The sequence below is a fragment of the Rhinoraja longicauda genome, chromosome 15 (genome assembly GCF_053455715.1).
Source record: "Rhinoraja longicauda isolate Sanriku21f chromosome 15, sRhiLon1.1, whole genome shotgun sequence".
NCBI classification, from domain to species: domain Eukaryota; kingdom Metazoa; phylum Chordata; class Chondrichthyes; order Rajiformes; family Arhynchobatidae; genus Rhinoraja; species Rhinoraja longicauda.
Window position 1 is genome coordinate 45,351,945 of NC_135967.1, and position 15,956 is coordinate 45,367,900.

A 15,956-nucleotide genomic window follows, 5' to 3' on the forward strand; every position below is an offset into this window, starting at 1 on the left:
GCCATTCAATGTGATCATGGCTGATCATTCTCAATCAGTACCCCGTTCCTGCCTTCTCCCCATACCCCCTGACTCCGCTATCCTTAAGAGCTCTATCCAGCTCTCTCTTGAATGCATTCAGAGAATTGGCCTCCACTGCCTTCTGAAGCAGAGAATTCCACAGATTCACAACTCTCTGACTGAAAAAGTTTTTCCTCGTCTCCGTTCTAAATGGCATACCCCTTATTCGTAAACTGTGGCCCCTGGTTCTGGACTCCCCCAACATTCTGAAACTGTGGCCTCTGGAGAAAAAGGGTCTGAAGAAGGGTCCCACACACATTACAGCACCAGAGTTCCAGGTTCAATCCTGACTACAGGTGTTGTCTGTACGTAGTTTGTACGTTCTCCCTGTGACCTGAGGATTTGAGCAGAGGAGTAAAGAGGTCCTTTTGCAGTTGTATAGGGCCCTGGTGAGACCACATCTGGAGTATTGTGAGCAGTTTTGGTCTCCTAATTTGAGGATGGACGTCCTTGCTATTGAGGCAGTGCAGCGTAGGTTCACGAGGTTAATCCCCAGGATGGCGGGACTGTCATATGAAGAAAGATTGGAAAAACTGGGCTTGTATTCATTGGCATTTAGATGGATGAGAGGGCATCTTACAGAAACATATAAAATTATAAAAGGGCTGGACAAGCTAGGTACAGGAAAAATGTTACCAATGTTGGGTTAGTCCAGAACCAGGGGCCACAGTCTAAGAATAAAGGAGAGGCCATTTAAAACTGAGGTGAGAAGAAACTTTTTCACCCAGAGAGTTGTGAATCTGTGGAATTCTCTGCCACAGAGGGCAGTGGAGGCCAATTCACTGGATGAATTTAAAAGAGAGTGGGATAGAGCTCTAGGGGCTAGCGAAATCAAGGGATATGGGGAGAAGGCAGGCACGGGTTACTGATTGTGGATGATCAGCCATGATCATAATGTATGGCGGTGCTGGTTCGAAGGGCCAAATGGCCTCCACCTGCACCTATTTTCTATGTATCGATGTTTCTACACGGAAGATAGATACAAAGTGCTGGAGTAACTCAGCAGCATCTCTGGAGAACATGGAAAGGTGACGTTTCGGGGCGGGACCCTTCTTCTGATTAGAAACGTCGTCTGTCCATTTCCCTCCACAGATGCTGCCTGACTTGTTGAGTTCCTTTGTGTTTTGTACAGCATGCTTTATGTTGAGGCCCAAGTTATGGTTTGTGAACTGGCACCTCTATATGGTTGTAAATTGTGTGGTGAGATTGTGAATGGTGAACGGTGATTTAAGATCAAGTGCTTCAGTCAGAAATTATCGCGTTTGGTGACACAACGAACTGCAGATGCTGGAATCACGAGCAAAACACAGAGTGCTGACGGGTCAGGCAGCGTGAGATGTTTCCTGACATGATGGGTTACTCCAGCACTTTGTCTCCATCTCCGAACCCTTCTTAGAAACAGAAAATAGGTGCAGGAGGAGGCTATTCGGCCCTTCGAGCCAACACCGTCATTCATTGTGATCATGGCTGATCACGTACAATCAGTAACCCGTGCCTGCCTTCTCCCCATATCCCTTGATTCCACTAGCCCCAAAAGCTCTATCTAACTCTCTTTTCAATTCATAAATGTGGGATGTGGGAAGAAACCAGAGCACCTAGAGGAAATCCAGGTGGTCATGCAAACTCCACACAGACAGCGTCTGAGATCAGCATCGAACCCGAGTCTCTGGCGCTGTGAGGCAGTGCCTCTACCGGCTGAGCCACTGTGCCACCCTTCTTCAGAATGAACAGTGAATCGCTGTCTGCCATTCCCTCATTCCCCTCCACGGATGCTGCCTGACCCGCCCAATAACTCCAGCACTTTGTACCTTGCTCGAGATTCCAGCATCTGCAGTTCCTTCCTTGTGTCTCCAGCCCTGAGATTTGTCCGACTGAGTAACTTGATCTGAAAGCAGCGTTCAACATTCACGACGTCACCAGACATAACATGGACTGGAGTAACACAGCAGGTCAGGAAGTAACTGCAGATACCGGTTTACACAGAGGATAGACACAGAGTGCTGGAGTAACTCAGCGGGACAGGCAGCGTCTCTGGAGAACATGGATAGGCGACGTTTCGGGGTGTGGCCCTTCTTCAGACCCGAAATATCGTCTGTCCATTTCCCTCCACCACAGATGCTGCCTGACCTGTTGAGTTCCTCCAGCACTTTGTGTTTTATACTTTATGTTTTATGTTATACATTAGAACCACTCGCTCACGGAGTTAGACTGAGGCACTCGTTCGGTATAAACCGGGCGGCACGGTAGAGTTGCTGCCCTACAGCGCCAGAGACCCGGGTTCAATCCTGACCGCGGGTGCTGTCTGTACGGAGTTTGCACGTTCTCCCCGTGACCTGCGTGGGTTTTCTCCGGGTGCTCCGGTTTCCTCCCACGCTCCAAAGTCCCTGTAGGTTAAAAGGCTTCAGTAAAATTGTGTGTAGGATAGCGTTAGTGTGCTGGTCGATGTGGACTCGGTGGGCTGAAGTGGCCTGTTTCTCCATCTTCGCCATGTCTCCATGTTCTCCTGAGATGCTGCCTGAAATGTGGCCCATCCATCCCCTCCACAGTCCCACTGAGTTCCTCCAGCACTTTGTGTTTTGCTCAAGATTCCAGCATCTGCAGTTCCTTGTGTTTCTCTGATGTTTAAGTCCTTAGGGTCGACACACTAGGAAAGATGTCAGAGACCAAACCCTTGCCCTTGAAATCAATTGAGTGGATTAAACTGTGCTAATCTTATCTAATCTTATGGGTGCCCCGGTGGCGCAGCGGTAGAGTTGCTGCCTTACAGCACAAGAGACCCTGGTTCAATCCCGACTATGGGTGCTGTCTGTACGGAGTTTGTACGTTCTCCCCATGACCCGCGTGGGTTTTCTCCGGGTGCTCCGGTTTCCTCCCACACTCCAAAGACGTGCAGGTTTGTAGGTTAATTGGCTTGGTGTAAATGTAAAAGGATATTAGCGTCAGTGTGCGGGGATCGCTGGTCGGTGCGGACTCGGTGGGCCGAAGGGCCTGTTTCTAAACTAAACTGAACTAGATGAAACTAAGTGTGGATTCGAGTGACAGCGGAAGACAAGAGGTCACTATTTCCTCTACAAGGCCACGCCACCATTTATGGAGACACCAGGAACTGCAGATGCTGGAATAGTGCACAAAACGCAAAGTGCTGGAGGAACTGAGCGCATTAGGCGGTGGCGCAGCGGTAGAGTTGCTGCTTCGTGGTGCCAGAGACCCGGGTTCAATCCTAACTAACAGGGGGCTGCTGAACTGAGTTTGTACGTTCTTCCTGTGACCGCGTGGGTTTTCTCCGGGTGCTCTGGTTTCCTCCAACATTCTGAAGATGTGCAAGTTTGTAGGGTTGATTGGCTTCGGTAAATCGTCCCTAGTGTGTGTGTAGGATACTGCTGGTGATGGCTGGTCGGCGTGGACTCGATGGGCAGAGGGGCTGGTTCCACACTGTATCCCTAAAGTCTAAAGCTCAAAAGATATGTAAGCATAGCATTCAACAAATAACACAAACAAAATAAAGTTTGGTAATAGAAACATAGAAACATAGAAAATAGGTGCAGGAGTAGGCCATTCGGCCCTTCGAGCCTACACCGCCATTCAATATGATCATGGCTGATCATCCACCTCAGTATCCTGTACCTGCCTTCTCTCCATACCCCCTGATCCCTTTAGCCACAAGGGCCACATCTAACTCCCTCTTAAATATAGCCAATGAACTGGCCTCAACTACATTCTGTGGCAGAGAATTCCACAGATTCACCACTCTCTGTGTGAAAAAAAACGTTCTCATCTCGATCCTAAAAGACTTCCCCCTTATCCTTAAACTGTGACCCCTTGTTCTGGACTTCCCCAACATCGGGAACAATCTTCCTGCATCTAGCCTGTCCAACCCCTTAAGAATTTTGTAAGTTTCTATAAGATCCACCCTCAATCTTCTAAATTCCAGCGAGTACAAGTCGAGTCTATCCAGTCTTTCTTCATATGAAAGTCCTGCCATCCCAGGAATCAATCTGGTGAACCTTCTCTGTACTCCCTCTATGGCAAGAATGTCTTTCCTCAGATTAGGAGACCAAAACTGTACGCAACACTCCAGGTGTGGTCTCACCAATGCCCTGTACAACTGCAGCAGAACCGCCCTGAATGAAAATTACAGGCTAGTATGGTTGGCCGAAGAGCCCGTTTCTACACCGTTTATCACTCTCGAAACTAAACTAAATCTGTGGAAAGAATGGACAGGTGGCGTTTCAGGTCGGGACCCTTTATCAGACTGGTCTGAACTTGTGTCAGTAGTTCAGGCTCGTCATTGTGAGTCTTAAAACACTTTGCGTGGTGTAAAGATGGTGTTTGGTGGGTGTTGGCATGGAGGAGGGGCGGCAACTGCCTAAACCACTATCTACCTCATGGGTGACCCTCTGACTATCCTTGATCGGACTTTGCTGGCTTTACCTTGCACTAAACATCATTTGGAGTCCAGAACCAGGGGCCACACAGTCTAAGAATAAAGGGGAGGCCATTTAAAACTGAGGTAAGAAAAAACTTTTTCACCCAGAGAGTTGTGAATTTGTGGAATTCTCTGCCACAGAAGGTAGTGGAGGCCAATTCACAGAGTGAATTTAAAAGAGAGTTAGATTGAGCTCTAGGGGCTAGTGGAATCAAGGGATATGGGGAGAAGGCAGGCACGGGTTACTGATTGTGGATGATCAGCCATGAAGGATGAGAGGGGATCTTATCGAAACGTATAAGATTATTAAGGGGTTGGACACGTTAGAGGCAGGAAACATGTTCCCAATGTTGGGGGAGTCCAGAACAAGGGGCTACAGTCTAAGAATAAAGAGGAGGCCATTTAAAACTGAGATGAGAAAAACCCTTTTCACCCAGAGAGTTGTGAATCTGTGGAATTTTCTGCCTCAGAAGGCAGTGGAGGCCAATTCTCTGAATGCATTCAAGAGAGAGCTAGATAGAACTCTTAAGGATAGCGGAGTCAGGGGGTATGGGGAGAGGGCAGGAACGGGGTACTGATTGAGAATGATCTGCCATGATCACTTTGATCCCGTTCTAAATGGCCTACCCCTTATTCTTAAACTGTGGCCCCTGGTTCTGGACTCCCCCAATATTGGGAACATGTTTCCTGCCTCTAACGTGTCCGAACCCCTTAATAATCTTGTACGTTTCGATAAGATCCCCTCCCATCCTTCTAAACGACGGTTTAAATCGAAGGTCGACACAAAGTGCTGGAGTAATTCAGCGGGACAGGCGGCATCTCTGGAGGGAAGGACTGGGTGACGTTTGGGGTCGAGACCCTTCTTGGGACTCCGCTACGATTCTTATTCGTACCCGCGACGTTTGTTTACTCGGCACTTGCCTGCGTTTTTTTTTTTTTTTAAACGAGACTTGTCTGTCGTTGTACTTTCCCCAACAGCGTCCGACACGTTCTGCATGTTCCAAGACAAGAGATACCGGATGGGGGAGCGTTGGCACCCGTTCCTCGAGCCCTACGGATTTGTCTACTGCATCAACTGTGCGTGTTCTGAGGTACCTCAATGTCACCCCTTTTTTATTCTTTGCCGCCCCTCACGCTCGGGGGCTCCGGGTGTCAGTTCGGAAGTTGATAAGTGATAGAGGCAGAATTAGTTCCCATCAAGTCCACTTCGCCATTCAATCGTGGGCATCATTCTCCGGAGAGAAGGAATGGGTGACGTTTCGGGTCGAGACCCTCTTTCAGATCATCCGACTGAGGTGTCCTGATCAGACCCAGAGTCTCATAAACACACACAGCCCAGCTGGAATATTCAGGCAATAACCAGTTTTGTTTAACATTACCATTACTGTTTTGACCCATCCACACAACTGTAACAATTTTATTTCATTTATTTAGAATGATTTCAGCAGAATTAGGCCATTCGGCCCATCGAGTCTACTCCGCCATTCAATCATGGCTGATCTATTTCTCCCTCCTAACCCCATTCTCCTTCTTTCTCCCCATAACCCCTGACAAACTTACAAATCAAGAATATATCTATCTCTGCCTTAAATACATCCATTGACTTGGCCTCCACAGCCTTCTGTGGCAATGAATTCCGCAGATTCACCACCCTCTGGATCAGGAAAGTCCTCCTCATCTCCTTCCCAAAGGAACGTCCTTTAATTCTGAGGCTCTGATCTCTGGTCCAAGATTCTCCCACCGAAGGCAATGAATATATATGCATGTATACACCATAGAACGGTACAGCACAAGAATGTCTTTGGCCCATAATGTCTTTGCCGAACATGATGCCAAGACCAACTCTTATCTGCCTACACATGGTCCACATATCCCCACCATTCCCCACATATCCTTGTGCCTGTCCAAAAGCATCTCCTTTAAACTGCCCCTCATAACGTTAAGCTTTGCCCGTGTGTGTGACAGTGTATGTATGTGCGTATGTATGTATGTGCGTATGTGTATATATAATATCTAGACACACACACACACATTCACATATAGAAAGAGAGATAGATGGATAGATAGATAGATAGATAGATAGATGGATGGATGGATGGATGGATGGATAGATAGATAGATAGATAGATAGATAGATAGATGGATGGATGGATGGATGGATGGATGGATGGATGGATGGATGGATGGATGGATGGATGGATGGATGGATGGATGGATGGATGGATGGATGGATGGATGGATGGATGGATGGATGGATGGATGGATGGATGGATGGATGGATGGATGGATGGATAGATAGATAGATAGATAGATAGATAGATAGATAGATAGATAGATAGATAGATAGATAGATAGATAGATAGATAGATAGATAGATAGATAGATAGATAGATAGATAGATAGATAGATAGATAGATAGATAGATATGTGTGTGTGTGCTTTCTATTTGTACGGGTGTGTATGTGCATATGTATGTGTGTGCATATTTCTGTACAAGTGTATGTGTGTGTGTGTGTGTGTGTGTGCATACATATGTGTATGAGTGTGTGTATGTGTATATAAAAATGTGCGTTCTATACTGCTATCATTGAGTCTGTCCTCACCTTCTCCATCATGGTCTGGTTTGGCTCAGCCACCAAGCACGACATCCGGAGGCTGCAACGGATCATTCGCACAGCTGAGAAGGTTGTTGGCTGCAACCTTCCCCCCCATTGACGAACTGTACACCACAAGGGCCAGGAAGCGAGCGGGCAAGATCATCTCTGACCCCTCTCACCCTGGCCACAAACTCTTTGAAGCACTTCCCTCTGGATGGCGACTCCGGACTGTCAAAGCAGCCACAGCCGGACATAAAAATCAGCTTCTTTCCACGAGTGGTAGTTCTACTCAACAACCAAAGTCTGTAGTCTCTTTTTTGCTCGGGTTTATTTTCACCCTCATGTTTAGACCGTAATGTTGTATCCTTATTGTTTTGATGTGTTTATGCTTTATTCTTAATTGTTAACTGTTTGTTTGTGTTGTCATTTGTGAGCGGAGCACCAAGGCTATATCCTTGTATCTGCACATACTTGGCCAATAAACTTATTCATTCATTCATTCATTGTTTAGTTTAGTATAGTTTAGTCTAGTTTTGTTAGAATAGAAGGCAAGAATGCAAGATAGTAAAATAAAAGAGATTAAACAATCAAGCTGTTGATGGAAGAACATTCCCCTTCCGCAGATGCTGCCTAACCCGTTGAGTTCCTGCTGCACTTTGTGCATCTCTGAAGCCACCCCTCACTGTCCACTGCAATAAACAGTGTGGTTAGGGATCGGGTTAAGTATTGGTTAATTATTGGAAAGGGCACAAATTGCTGGAGTAGCTCAGCGGGTCGTACAACATGCCTGGAGACAGGGCCGTCTTAACGCATGGGCCTGATGGGCACTTGCCCGGGGCCCCACGAGCATAGGGGCCCCATGCTGATCTGTGTATGTTAAGTGACTTGCAATAAATAAATACTACTTTAAAAATGTAGGTTCAATAAGTGCTTTTTTCGCAACATTTTCGGTCCCTAAGTGTTTTTTTCGCAACATTTTCCATCACTAAGTGCTTCTCACAGCGATCTGTTTCGCAACAATTAGCTCCCTAAGTGCTTTGCTTTTCCATCCCTAAGTGCTTCTCACAGCGATCTGTAAGTGCTTTTCGCAACAATGTAGCACCCTAAGTCCATCGCTAAGTGCTTTTCGGTAAGTCCTGTGAGTAGTTGTCGTAGGGGCCCCAGTACACTGCTTTGCCCGGGGCCCATAATGCTGTAAAGACGGCCCTGGCTGGAGAACGTGGATTGGTATATTTCGGGTCAAGACCCTTCTTCACACCCGAAACGTCGCCTGTCCACTCCACTTCCAGAGATGTGTGGGGAGGAACTGCAGATGCTGGTTTACACCGAAGATAGGCTCGAAAACCTGGATTAGCTCAGCAGGGCAGGCAGCGTCTCTGGAGAGAAGGTACGGGTGCCGTGAAGAAGGGTCTCGACCCAAAACGTCACCCATTCCTTCTTTCCAGAGATGCTGCCTGTCCCGTGAGTTTCTCCTGCATTTTGTATCTATAGACATTTTTTTTCTTCGTGCTGTGACTCCTGATAATACATCGTAGATGCACCAAATGTGGGCGTTAGATTTTCTCCAGTGTGAACCGTTCGATTTCTGTTCTGGGCTAAATGTAAGGTTTCCATTTTGTTTTTCAGAATGGGCACGTGACATGTAATCGGGTGAGATGTCCGACTGTGCATTGTTCTAGCCCCATGACCATCCCTCAGCACTGCTGTCCCCGCTGTTCACCAGGTAAGGAAGGCAGATATCACCCCCCCTCCCCTCCTCCCACTCTCCCTCCCCTCCCTCCTCTTCCTCCCCTCCGTCCTCTCCCTCCCCTCCTCCCCTCTCCCTCCCCTCCCCCCCTCTCCCTCCCCTCCCATTCTCTCCCCTCCCTCTCCTCATCTCCCCTCCTCTCCCCTCTCTCTCTCCTCATCTTCCCTCCCATTCCTCTCACCTCCCTCCCTCCCTCCTCTCCCCTTCCTCTCCTCCCTCCTCTCCCTCTCCCTCCCCTCCTCTCCTCCTCCCCCTCCCCTCCTCTCCCTCCCCTCCCCTCTCCCCCTCCTCTCCCTCCTCTCCCCTCTCCCTCCCCCTCCCTCCCTCCTCTCCCCTTTCTCTCCTCCCTCCCATCCCAATCTCCTCTCCTCTCCCTCCCCTCCTCTCCCTCTCCCTCCCCTCCTCTCCTCCTCCCCCTCCCCTCCTCTCCCTCCCCTCCCCTCTCCCCCTCCTCTCCCTCCTCTCCCCTCTCCCTCCCCTCCCTCCCTCCTCTCCCCTTTCTCTCTTCCCTCCCATCCCAACCTCCTCTCCTCTCCCTCCCCTCCTCCCCTCTCCCTCCCCTCCCCCTCCCCTCCCCTCCCTCCCTCCTCTCCCCTTCCTCTCCTCCATCCTCTCCCTCTCCCTCTCCCTCCCCTCCCTCCTCTCCCTCCACCTCCCCTCCTCTCCCTCCCTCACCCTCCCCTCCTCCCCCTCCCCTCCCCTCTCCCCCCCTCCTCTCCCTCCCTTGCCATTAAACAAATGTCAACACGTCATAACATCATAAGGTCATAAATGATAGGAGAAGAATTAGGCCATTCGGCCCATCAAGTCTACTCCGCCATTCAATCACGGCTCATCTATCTCTGCCTCCGAGCCCCATTCTCCTGCCTTCTCCCCATAACCTCTGACACCCGCACTAATCAACAGTCTGTCTATCTGTGCCTTAAAAATATCCACTGATCCACTGATATCCATCGAAACGTATAAGATTATTAAGGGGCTGGACACGTTAGAGGCAGGAAACATGTTCCCAATGTTGGGGGAGTCCAGAACAAGGGGTCACAGTTTAAGAATAAGGGGTAGGCCATTTAGAACTGAGATGAGGAAAAACTTTTTCAGTCAGAGAGTTGTGAATCTGTGGAATTCTCTGCCTCAGAAGGCAGTGGAGGCCAATTCTCTGAATGCATTCAAGAGAGAGCTGGATAGAGCTCTTAAGGATAGCGGAGTCAGGGGGTATGGGGAGAAGACAGGAACGGGGTACTGATTGAGAATGATCAGCCATGATCACATTGAATGGCGGTGCTGGCTCGAAGGGCCGAATGGCCTCCTCCTACACCTATTGTCTATTGTCTATTGAACACATGCAGTACAGGTGCTGAGAAATCAAGGTTCTCTGTGATTATTGCAGGGGACCAGACAGCACTAGGCCTATCTGTACTCGCTGGAGTTTAGAGGGATGAGGGGGGACTTCATTGAAACTTACTGAATAGTGAAAGGCCTGGATAGAGCGGACATGGAGAGGATGTTTCCACTAGTGGGAGAGTCTAGGACCAGAGGGTTGTCTAGGACATCGTCTCCCTCCCACCTTGCCATTAAACAAATGTCAACGTGTGCAGTAAGGCGCTGAGATAAGCATCCTCTTCCCATTCCCACACTGACCTTTCTGTCCTGGGCCTCCTCCACTGTCCAAGTGAGGCCCAACGCAAATTGGAGGAACAGCACCTCATATTTTGCTTGGGCACCTTACACCCCAGCGGTATGAACTTCTCTAACCTTAAGGGGATAGTGTTGAGGACTCCTTTTCCAAAGAACAACAGAACAAATGGATAAACTAATCACCCATTCCTTTGTCTCCAGGGATGCTGGCTGACCCGTTGAGTTACTCCAGCACTTTATGTCTATTGAAGAACTGTAGATGCTGATTTACAAAGAACTATGGCACAAAGTGCTGGAGTAACTTAGCGAGTCAGGCAGCATCTCTGGAGAACTTGGATAGGTGACGTTCCAAATCGGGACCCTACTACAAACTGAATATTTCCATGTTTTCCAGAGATGCCACCTGACCCGCTGAGTTATTCCAACACTTTGTGATTCACACAAGATTCTAGCATCTGCAGTTCCTTTTTTAAAATTAGAGATACAGCGCGGAAAGAGGCCCTTCGGCCCACCGGGTCCGCGCCGCCCAGCGATCCCCGCACATTAACACTATCCTACACCCTAGGGACAATTTTTTTTACATTTGCCCAGCGAATTAACCTACATACCTGTACGTCTTTGGAGTGTGGGAGGAAACCGAAGATCTCGGAGAAAACCCACGCAGGTCACGGGGAGAACGCACAAACTCCGTACAGACGGCGCCCGTAGTCAGGATCGAACCTGAGTCTCCGGCGCTGCATTCACTGTAAGGCAGCAACTCTAACGCTGCGCCACCGTGCCGTCCTTGTTTCTGGTCGCCCCATAAGCTACTTGTTTAGGGATCTGACTGTCTAATTTTACTCCTTGACACCGTGGGCGGGCACGGTGGCGCAGCGGTAGAGTTGTCGCCTTACAGCGAATGCAGCGCCGGAGAACCGGGATCGATCCCGACCACGGGTACTGTCAGTACGGAGTTTGTACGTTCTCCCCGTGACCTGCGTGGGCTTTCTTCGAGATCTTCGGTTTCCTCCCACACTCCAAAGACGTACAGGTGTGTCGGTTAATTGGCTTGGTAAATGTAAAAATTGGCCCTAATGGGAATTGGATAGTGTTAATGTGTGGGGATCGCTGGTTGGCGTGGACCCGGTGGGCCGAAAGGGCCTGTTTCCGCGATGTATCTCTAAACTAAACTAAACAAAACTAATCAATAGACAATAGACAATAGACAATAGGTGCAGGAGGAGGACATTCGGCCCTTCGAGCCAGCACCGCCATTCAATGTGATCATGGGTGATCAATCTCAATCAGTACCCCGTTCCTGCCTTCTCCCCATACCCCCCTGACTCCGCTATCCTTAAGAGCTCTATCCAGCTCTCTCTTGAATGCTTGGTAATTAACCTTTGAGTCTGTTTTCTTTCTCTGCGTATTCAGTCTCTTCTCTGATTGTGGATATTTCTGAAATGATAAACAATGTAAGATTTCTGGTCAGACTAATGGGGGTAGTTTTTCAATCTCGGTTTAAATTCTACTGCAATGCTAGTAAACCTGCCACAAAGAGAATTAAGTAGAATAAACGTTGACTTTTATGGCGCTCAAACGTTTGGTTCGGGGGAGTGGAAGGGTTTAAGTCTCGTATTCTTGAGCTCCGTATTTAATTGCTGTTGTGGGCGAAATCTTGTCTTGGCAACGTTGATGTTTGGCACGAGTTTCAGGCAAACTGCACGTCACACATCAATCATCGTGGAGTCTCTTGACTCTCCTGATTGGAAACACATTGGAGCTCAGTCCCTCCACGATCGTCAGTTTTTATTATTCTTTAATGAGAATACATCTCCTTTGACACTATTTTATTAAAAAGAAATGTAGAGACACGTTGTTTGGCGCCAGTGAACCTCCACCTGCCTTCAATGCCATCTCCTGTGGACTAGATGTTAGAGTCATAGAAAGTTATAGAGTGATCCAGCGTGGAAACAGGCCCTTCAGCCCAGCTTGGCCACGCTGACCAACATGTCCCATCTGCACTAGTCCCACCTGCCTGCATTTGGCCCATATCCCTCTAAACATGTCCTATCCATACATCCCTCCTGACTCTCAGTCTGAAGAAGGGTCATGACCCGAAACATCCCCTATTCCTTTTCCCCAGAGATGCTATCTGACCCGTTGAGCTTTTTGTGTCTATCCGTGTACCTGTCCGATTGCTTCTTAACCTCCGGCAGCTCGTTCCACACACCCACCAGCCTTTGTGTGAAAAAATTACAAATCACTTCCCTATTAAATCTTTCGCCCCTCATCTTAAACCCTCTGGTTCTCGATTCCCCTACTCTGGGCAAGAGACTCTGCGTTTACCCGTTCTATTCCTCTCGTGATTTTGTAAGATCACCCCTCATCTTCATATGCTCCAAGGAATAGTGTTTCTTTAGTCGAAGGGGGGTGAATCTGTGGAATTCTTTGCCACAGAAGGCTGTGGAGGCCAAGTCAATGGATATTTTTAAGGCAGAGATTGATAGATTCTTGATTAGAAGGGGGTCAGGGGTTAAAGGGGAGAGGGCAGGAGAATGGGGTTAGGTCAGCCATGATTGAATGGTGGAGTAGACTTGATGGGGCGAATTCTAATTCTACTTCTATCACCTACGAACATATGAACTTATGAGTCCTACCCTGCCCAACCTCTGAAGGCTGAAGAAGGGTCTCGATCTGAAACATCACCGGTTCCTTCTCTCCAGAGATGCTGCCTGTCCCGCTGAGTTACTCCAGCATTTTTGTGTCTATCTTCAGTTTAAACCCACATTGGCAGTTCCTTCCTGCACTCTCCCTATAGTGCTGGCCCTCGAGTCCTGGCATCATCCTCATAAATCTTGTCTACACCACGATATTCACTACATTACGATGTGTTGTGTTCACTTTTAGTCTTAATGTGGCAGATTCCGATTGTCCCAGCGGCCCCAGTCACAGCCAAGGCATCTTGTGAGCCCGTGGGACGATTTCTATGCATGCATATAAAAGGACTGGACAAGCTAGATGCAGGAAAAATGTTCCCAATGTTGGGGGAGTCCAGACCCAGGGGCCACACAGTCTAAGAATAAGGGGTAGGCCATTTAGAACTGAGATGTGGAAAAACTTTTTTCACCCAGAGAGTTGTGAATCTGTGGAATTCTCTGTCACAGAAGGCAGTGGAGGCCAATTCACTGGATGCATTCAAAAGAGAGTTAGATAGAGCTCTTAGGGATAGCAGAATCATTGTGAGAAGGCAGGAACGGGGTACTGATTGTGGATGATCAGCCATGATCACATTGAATGGCAGTGCTGGCTCGAAGGGCTTACTTCTGCACCTATTGTCTATGTATCTATGTATTTCTGGGCTTGTATAAATTTCAAGTTTAAACTGAGTTTAAGAGGTAATGTTCAGGCAGGTGGTGCAGTGGTAGTTACTGCCTTACAACGCCAGAGACCCGGGTTCGACCCTGACTACGGGTGCTGTGTGTACGGAGTTTGTACGTTCTCCCCGTGACCTGCGCAGGTTTTCTCCGGATGCTCCGGTTTCCTCCCACACTCCAAAGCCAGAAAGGTTTGTAGGTTAATTGGCTTTGTTGAGTTGCTCCAGCACTTTGTGCTATACCATTACTATACTACATTATATTATACTATGCTATACTATACTATACTACGCTATACAGATGAGTTTATTCAATTTAGTTTATTCCAGCGTTTTGTGATACCTTCGATTTGAACCAGCATCTGCAGTTATTTTCCCACAATGCTATACTCTACTATACTATACTATACTATACTATACTATACTATACTATACTATACTATACTATACTATACTATACTATACTATACTATACTATACTATACTATACTATACTATACTATACCACACCATGCTATCATATATGAAACCACACCATACATTACTATACTATACAACACTATACTATACAACACTATACTATACCATACTATACTATACCATACTATACTATACCATACTATACTATACTATACTATACTATACTATACTATACTATACTATACTATACTATACTATACTATACTATACTATACTATACTATACTATACTATGCTATGGCATATTATAGTATACTATACAACACTATACTATACTTCAATACATTCAAAACTCCGCTGCCCGTCTACTCACCCACTCCCCGATCCGTGACCATATCACCCCCGTCCTTTACAAACTCCACTGGCTCCCCATCCCCCAGATATTCCAGTACAAAATCCTCCTCATGACCTACAAAGCCCTCCATAACCTGGCCCCATCCTACCTGACTGACCTCCTCCACAGGCACACTCCCACCTGCACCCTCCGCTCTGCTGCTGCCAACCTCCTGTCCCCCCCCCATCCGGACCAAACTCAGATCCTGGGGGGACAGGGCTTTCTCCATCGCTGCTCCCACCCTCTGGAACTCACTACCCCAAACCGTCAGAGACTCCTCCTCACTCACCACATTCAAAACATCATTGAAGTCCCACCTGTTCAGCACTGCCTTCAACCACTGACCGTCACCTCACCTTCTGTCTCCTTTTTCTGTTCGTTTACTTATTTATCTATTTATTTTCTTCTCTATGTTCTAGAAATCCCTGTAAAGCGTCTTTGAGTGTTTGAAAAGCGCTATATAAATGTAATGCATTATTATTATTATTATTATTATACTATACTACACCACACATTACTATACTATACAACACTATACCATACTACACCGTACCATACCATACCATACTATACTATACTATACTATACTATACTATACTATACTATACTATACTATACTATACTATACTATACAATACTATACTATACTATACTATACTATACTATACTATACTATACTATACTATACTATACTATACTATACTATACAATACTATACTATACTGTACTATACTATACTATACTATACTACACCACACATTACTATACTATACAACACTATACCATACTACACCGTACCATGCCATACTATACTATACTATACTATACTATACTATACTATACTATACTATACTATACTATACTATACTATACTATACTATACTTCACTACACCATACATTACTCTACTATACAACACTATACTATACTACACCATACCATACCATACTATACTATACTATACTATACTACACCATACCATACCATACTATACTATACTATACTACACCATACATATAACATATAACATATAACAACTACAGCGTGGAAACAGACCTGTCCGGCCCTACCAGTCCACGCCGACCATTCTCCCTGACCTAGTCTCATCTACCTGCACTCAGACCATAACCCTCCAATCCCCTCCCATCCATATACCTATCCAATTTACTCTTAAATAATAAAATCGAGCCAGCCTCCACCACTTCCACCGGAAGCCCATTCCATACAGCCACCACCCTCTGAGTAAAGAAGTTACCCCTCATGTTACCCCTAAACCTTTGTCCCTCAATTCTGAAGCTATGTCCCCTTGTTGGAATCTTCCCCACTC

The 15,956-nt window shown here is 47.0% G+C and overlaps 1 protein-coding gene across 1 annotated transcript in view; it reads left to right on the forward strand.

The window, feature by feature from the left end:
• The window catches only part of chrdl2 (chordin-like 2), a 69,726-nt gene that overhangs the window by 12,366 nt on the left and 41,404 nt on the right, over nt 1-15,956 (forward strand). The window contains exons 3-4 of the mRNA XM_078412040.1: nt 5,465-5,577; nt 8,710-8,806. Of these exons, the coding sequence (XP_078268166.1) occupies nt 5,465-5,577; nt 8,710-8,806 (210 nt within the window). The remainder of the gene's footprint in view (nt 1-5,464; nt 5,578-8,709; nt 8,807-15,956) is intronic.